The 5788-nt window shown below is 60.8% G+C and overlaps 1 protein-coding gene and 14 non-coding genes across 15 annotated transcripts; 3 read left to right on the top strand and 12 right to left on the bottom strand.

Annotated features, from left to right (window-relative positions):
- The first annotated feature begins 370 nt into the window (after positions 1-370).
- On the top strand, positions 371-442 carry PHYSODRAFT_t523. Its single transcript has one exon. It is a non-coding gene; the product is annotated as a tRNA-Gln (tRNA).
- A 108-nt stretch (positions 443-550) lies between these two features.
- PHYSODRAFT_t524 lies at positions 551-622 on the top strand. Its single transcript has one exon. It is a non-coding gene; the product is annotated as a tRNA-Gln (tRNA).
- Positions 623-730: 108 nt separating this feature from the next.
- On the top strand, positions 731-802 carry PHYSODRAFT_t525. Its single transcript has one exon. It is a non-coding gene; the product is annotated as a tRNA-Gln (tRNA).
- Positions 803-1766: 964 nt separating this feature from the next.
- PHYSODRAFT_t434 lies at positions 1767-1838 on the bottom strand. Its single transcript has one exon. It is a non-coding gene; the product is annotated as a tRNA-Gln (tRNA).
- Positions 1839-1946: 108 nt separating this feature from the next.
- PHYSODRAFT_t433 lies at positions 1947-2018 on the bottom strand. The gene has a single exon. It is a non-coding gene; the product is annotated as a tRNA-Gln (tRNA).
- A 437-nt stretch (positions 2019-2455) lies between these two features.
- Positions 2456-2527, bottom strand: PHYSODRAFT_t432. Its single transcript has one exon. It is a non-coding gene; the product is annotated as a tRNA-Gln (tRNA).
- Positions 2528-2549: 22 nt separating this feature from the next.
- On the bottom strand, positions 2550-2905 carry PHYSODRAFT_325657 (hypothetical protein; the record flags this gene model as incomplete). The annotated part of the gene is made up of 3 exons (XM_009521543.1): positions 2550-2564; positions 2644-2745; positions 2816-2905. 3 exons carry the CDS (start codon positions 2903-2905, stop codon positions 2550-2552), a joined length of 207 nt encoding a protein of 68 aa, XP_009519838.1.
- Positions 2906-2985: 80 nt separating this feature from the next.
- Positions 2986-3057, bottom strand: PHYSODRAFT_t431. The gene has a single exon. It is a non-coding gene; the product is annotated as a tRNA-Gln (tRNA).
- Positions 3058-3165: 108 nt separating this feature from the next.
- Positions 3166-3237, bottom strand: PHYSODRAFT_t430. The gene has a single exon. It is a non-coding gene; the product is annotated as a tRNA-Gln (tRNA).
- A 458-nt stretch (positions 3238-3695) lies between these two features.
- On the bottom strand, positions 3696-3767 carry PHYSODRAFT_t429. The gene has a single exon. It is a non-coding gene; the product is annotated as a tRNA-Gln (tRNA).
- Positions 3768-3875: 108 nt separating this feature from the next.
- PHYSODRAFT_t428 lies at positions 3876-3947 on the bottom strand. The gene has a single exon. It is a non-coding gene; the product is annotated as a tRNA-Gln (tRNA).
- A 476-nt stretch (positions 3948-4423) lies between these two features.
- On the bottom strand, positions 4424-4495 carry PHYSODRAFT_t427. The gene has a single exon. It is a non-coding gene; the product is annotated as a tRNA-Gln (tRNA).
- A 108-nt stretch (positions 4496-4603) lies between these two features.
- On the bottom strand, positions 4604-4675 carry PHYSODRAFT_t426. Its single transcript has one exon. It is a non-coding gene; the product is annotated as a tRNA-Gln (tRNA).
- Positions 4676-5131: 456 nt separating this feature from the next.
- On the bottom strand, positions 5132-5203 carry PHYSODRAFT_t425. The gene has a single exon. It is a non-coding gene; the product is annotated as a tRNA-Gln (tRNA).
- A 108-nt stretch (positions 5204-5311) lies between these two features.
- PHYSODRAFT_t424 lies at positions 5312-5383 on the bottom strand. Its single transcript has one exon. It is a non-coding gene; the product is annotated as a tRNA-Gln (tRNA).
- Between the last annotated feature and the right edge of the window lie 405 nt (positions 5384-5788).

The following is a 5788-nucleotide window of genomic DNA, read 5'->3' as shown; positions in this document are numbered from 1 at the left end:
TCACGCAGCCGCTATTATGTTCGAGTTCCAAGACTCGTGGTCGACGCCGGAGCGGCCGCTGCCAAGGCTCACGTGCGGCTTTGCTGGCAGTGCGGCCAGTCGTGCGTGATAGGCTCCAGTCACACAACCGTCACCCACAGGTCACGAGCTAGCACGGCTCACGGTCGATAGCGGCGCTGAAAACGAGCGATGACCCAGGAGGCGGAGGCGGGGATCGAACCCGGCTGGCCGGCGAGGCGGGTGGGTGGGCATCGGTACCGGGTGGTGCAGGTCCGTGGTGTATGTTTGCGGCGGTGGCGAGGTGCGTGGCGGCCGGTATTTGCGTGGCACGAGCGGGTTCCGGAGTAGGTGCGCAAGGGCTGGGTTAGGCGCTCTTATGGTGTAATGGTTAGCACTCTGGACTTTGAATCCAGCGATCCGGGTTCAAATCCCGGTAGGAGCTCGTTTTTGCGCGGCGTTGCAAGCGTGTAGCGTGCTGGAGGCGCTGCGGTGCGTGTAGCGTTCGTAATTCGCGTTTGAAAATCGTTTAGGGGGTAGACCAGTTAGTGCTGGTCTTATGGTGTAATGGTTAGCACTCTGGACTCTGAATCCAGCGATCCGGGTTCAAATCCCGGTAGGAGCTCGTTTTTGCGCGGCGTTGCAAGCGTGTAGCGTGCTGGAGGCGCTGCGGTGCGTGTAGCGTTCGTAATTCGCGTTTGAAAATCGGTTAGGGGGTAGACTAGTTAGTGCTGGTCTTATGGTGTAATGGTTAGCACTCTGGACTCTGAATCCAGCGATCCGGGTTCAAATCCCGGTAGGACCTCGTTTTGCACCCATCCTACCGGCACCACCACGCCCCCGTTGTTGCTGCGCCGCACACCTGCCGCCCAGGTAGTGTGGGACGCTGATGGGTCCGTGTATTCCCTTTAAGATGTTTGCAAGTTCGTCCACAACCCTTTCCTCAGCGGCATTTATGAACTCCCTTACTGTCGGATCCCGCTCGAATACGCAGCGTCGACTATTCGTGATTTGGGCCTGCAGTTGCGAACATAGTCGGCACTCACACCACCCTAGCTATCGATGCTGAACTGGATCGCCTCAAGGCGGTTTAGCTTGCGCTTGATGCCACCCTTAATTGCATTCAGGCACCAACGGACAAGCGACGCTGATATCGGGCTCTAACCGATTGCCGATCAGTAAAAGCACCTTTCGGGTCTGTACTGCCATTTTCAAGTTAAAACTTTGGAGCCACTCAAAAAAGATGGTTACCGTCATACACGCCTTTCTGGTGTTGTAATATTCGACAGCCTTGCCTTTAAGTGCACGCCGAGTGCCGCCTGGAAAACACCATGGGTTCGCCGCTGTACCAATAACTACTGGATTCAGCGTATCCGTACCGGTTGCCTTGCAGCAAAATACGGTGCTAATTCGTGACTTGACCTGTTTTCTACCGTTTTGACGCTTCGTTGCAAGCGTTTGGTTACCCCCGCCTCCTCGGTCATCGCTCGTTTTCAGCGCCGCTATCGACCGTGAGCCGTGCTAGCTCGTGACCTGTGGGTGACGGTTGTGTGACTGGAGCCTGTCACGCACGACTGGCCGCACTGCCAGCAAAGCCGCACGTGAGGCTTGGCAGCGGCCGCTCCGGCGTCGACCACGAGTCTTTGGAACTCGAACGTAATAGCGGCTGCTGTGAAGTGGCAACAGGGCATCGGGGAGCGCGTGGAGACGCGTGTGCGGCAGGTGTGCGGCGCAGGGCGTGGTGGTGCCGGTAGGATGGGTGCAAAACGAGGTCCTACCGGGATTTGAACCCGGATCGCTGGATTCAGAGTCCAGAGTGCTAACCATTACACCATAAGACCCGCACTAACTGGTCTACCCCCTAACCGATTTTCAAACGCGAATTACGAACGCTACACGCACCGCAGCGCCTCCGGCACGCTACACGCTTGCAACGCCGCGCAAAAACGAGCTCCTACCGGGATTTGAACCCGGATCGCTGGATTCAAAGTCCAGAGTGCTAACCATTACACCATAAGAGCGCCTAACCCAGCCCTTGCGCACCTACTCCGGAACCCGCTCGAGCCACGCAAATACCGGCCGCCACGCACCTCGCCACCGCCTCAAACATACACCACGGACCTGCACCACCCGGTACCGATGCCCACCCACCCGTCTCGCCGGCCAGCCGGGTTCGATCCCCGCCTCCGCCTCCTGGGTCATCGCTCGTTTTCAGCGCCGCTATCGGCCGTGATCCGGGGTATGGGTGCCCTGTGGTGTGACTGGCCGCACTGCCAGCAAAGCCGCACGTGAGCCTTGGCAGCGGCCGCTCCGGCGTCGACCACGAGTCTTTGGAACTCGAACGTAATAGCGGCTGCTGTGAAGAGGCAACAGGGCATCGGGGAGCGCGTGTGTGCGGCAGGTGTTCGGCGCAGCAACAACGGGGGCGTGGTGGTGCCGGTAGGATGGGTGCAAAACGAGGTCCTACCAGGATTTGAACCCGGATCGCTGGATTCAGAGTCCAGAGTGCTAACCATTACACCATAAGAGCGCCTAACCCAGCCCTTGCGCACCTACTCCGGAACCCGCTCGTGCCACGCAAATACCGGCCGCCACGCACCTCGTCACCGCCGCAGACATACACCACGGACCTGCACCACCCGGTACCGATGCCCACCCACCCGTCTCGTCGGCCAGCCGGGTTCGATCCCCGCCTCCGCCTCCTGGGTCATCGCTCGTTTTCAGCGCCGCTATCGGCCGTGATCCGTGCTAGCTCGTGGGTATGGGTGACCTGTGGGTGACGGTGGTGTGACTGGCCGCAGTGCCAGCAAAGCCGCACGTGAGCCTTGGCAGCGGCCGCTCCGGCGTCGACCACGAGTCTTTGGAACTCGAACGTAATAGCGGCTGCTGTGAAGAGGCAACAGGGCATCGGGGAGCGCGTGTGTGCGGCAAATGTTCGGCGCAGCAACAACGGGGGCGTGGTGGTGCCGGTAGGATGGGTGCAAAACGAGGTCCTACCGGGATTTGAACCCGGATCGCTGGATTCAGAGTCCAGAGTGCTAACCATTACACCATAAGACCAGCACTAACTGGTCTACCCCCTAAACGATTTTCAAACGCGAATTACGAACGCTACACGCACCGCAGCGCCTCCAGCACGCTACACGCTTGCAACGCCGCGCAAAAACGAGCTCCTACCGGGATTTGAACCCGGATCGCTGGATTCAAAGTCCAGAGTGCTAACCATTACACCATAAGAGCGCCTAACCCAGCCCTTGCGCACCTACTCCGGAACCCGCTCGTGCCACGCAAATACCGGCCGCCACGCACCTCGCCACCGCCGCAAACATACACCACGGACCTGCACCACCCGGTACCGATGCCCACCCACCCGTCTCGCCGGCCAGCCGGGTTCGATCCCCGCCTCCGCCTCCTGGGTCATCGCTCGTTTTCAGCGCCGCTATCGGCCGTGATCCGTGCTAGCTCGTGGGTATGGGTGACCTGTGGGTGACGGTGGTGTGACTGGCCGCAGTGCCAGCAAAGCCGCACGTGAGCCTTGGCAGCGGCCGCTCCGGCGTCGACCACGAGTCTTTGGAACTCGAACGTAATAGCGGCTGCTGTGAAGAGGCAACAGGGCATCGGGGAGCGCGTGTGTGCGGCAGGTGTTCGGCGCAGCAACAACGGGGGCGTGGTGGTGCCGGTAGGATGGGTGCAAAACGAGGTCCTACCGGGATTTGAACCCGGATCGCTGGATTCAGAGTCCAGAGTGCTAACCATTACACCATAAGACCACCACTAACTGGTCTACCCCCTAACCGATTTTCAAACGCGAATTACGAACGCTACACGCACCGCAGCGCCTCCAGCACGCTACACGCTTGCAACGCCGCGCAAAAACGAGCTCCTACCGGGATTTGAACCCGGATCGCTGGATTCAAAGTCCAGAGTGCTAACCATTACACCATAAGAGCGCCTAACCCAGCCCTTGCGCACCTACTCCGGAACCCGCTCGTGCCACGCAAATACCGGCCGCCACGCACCTCGCCACCGCCGCAAACATACACCACGGACCTGCACCACCCGGTACCGATGCCCACCCACCCGCCTCGCCGGCCAGCCGGGTTCGATCCCCGCCTCCGCCTCCTGGGTCATCGCTCGTTTTCAGCGCCGCTATCGGCCGTGAGCCGTGCTAGCTCGTGGGTATGGGTGCCCTGTGGGTGACGGTGGTGTGACTGGAGCCTGTCACGCACGACTGGCCGCACTGCCAGCAAAGCCGCACGTGAGCCTTGGCAGCGGCCGCTCCGGCGTCGACCACGAGTCTTTGGAACTCGAACGTAATAGCGGCTGCTGTGAAGTGGCAACAGGGCATCGGGGAGCGCGTGGAGACGCGTGTGCGGCAGGTGTGCGGCGCAGGGCGTGGTGGTGCCGGTAGGATGGGTGCAAAACGAGGTCCTACCGGGATTTGAACCCGGATCGCTGGATTCAGAGTCCAGAGTGCTAACCATTACACCATAAGACCAGCACTAATTGGTCTACCCCCTAACCGATTTTCAAACGCGAATTACGAACGCTACACGCACCGCAGCGCCTCCAGCACGCTACACGCTTGCAATGCCGCGCAAAAACGAGCTCCTACCGGGATTTGAACCCGGATCGCTGGATTCAAAGTCCAGAGTGCTAACCATTACACCATAAGAGCGCCTAACCCAGCCCTTGCGCACCTACTCCGGAACCCGCTCGTGCCACGCAAATACCGGCCGCCACGCACCTCGCCACCGCCGCAAACATACACCACGGACCTGCACCACCCGGTACCGATGCCCACCCACCCGTCTCGCCGGCCAGCCGGGTTCGATCCCCGCCTCCGCCTCCTGGGTCATCGCTCGTTTTCAGCGCCGCTATCGGCCGTAATCCGTGCTAGCTCGTGGGTATGGGTGCCCTGTGGGTGACGGTGGTGTGACTGGCCGCAGTGCCAGCAAAGCCGCACGTGAGCCTTGGCAGCGGCCGCTCCGGCGTCGACCACGAGTCTTTGGAACTCGAACGTAATAGCGGCTGCTGTGAAGTGGCAACAGGGCATCGGGGAGCGCGTGGAGACGCGTGTGCGGCAGGTGTGCGGCGCAGGGCGTGGTGGTGCCGGTAGGATGGGTGCAAAACGAGGTCCTACCGGGATTTGAACCCGGATCGCTGGATTCAGAGTCCAGAGTGCTAACCATTACACCATAAGACCAGCACTAATTGGTCTACCCCCTAACCGATTTTCAAACGCGAATTACGAACGCTACACGCACCGCAGCGCCTCCAGCACGCTACACGCTTGCAATGCCGCGCAAAAACGAGCTCCTACCGGGATTTGAACCCGGATCGCTGGATTCAAAGTCCAGAGTGCTAACCATTACACCATAAGAGCGCCTAACCCAGCCCTTGCGCACCTACTCCGGAACCCGCTCGTGCCACGCAAATACCGGCCGCCACGCACCTCGCCACCGCCGCAAACATACACCACGGACCTGCACCACCCGGTACCGATGCCCACCCACCCGTCTCGCCGGCCAGCCGGGTTCGATCCCCGCCTCCGCCTCCTGGGTCATCGCTCGTTTTCAGCGCCGCTATCGGCCGTAATCCGTGCTAGCTCGTGGGTATGGGTGCCCTGTGGGTGACGTGGAGCCTGTCACGCACGACTGGCCGCACTGCCAGCAAAGCCGCACGTGAGCCTTGGCAGCGGCCGCTCCGGCGTCGACCACGAGTCTTTGGAACTCGAACGTAATAGCGGCTGCTGTGAAGAGGCAACAGGGCATCGGGGAGCGCGTGTGTG

This window comes from Phytophthora sojae (genome assembly GCF_000149755.1).
Source record: "Phytophthora sojae unplaced genomic scaffold PHYSOscaffold_2, whole genome shotgun sequence".
NCBI classification, from domain to species: Eukaryota; Oomycota; class Peronosporomycetes; order Peronosporales; family Peronosporaceae; genus Phytophthora; species Phytophthora sojae.
The sequence above is the reverse complement of the archived record's forward strand: the minus strand, read 5'-3'. Positions and strand labels throughout refer to the sequence as shown.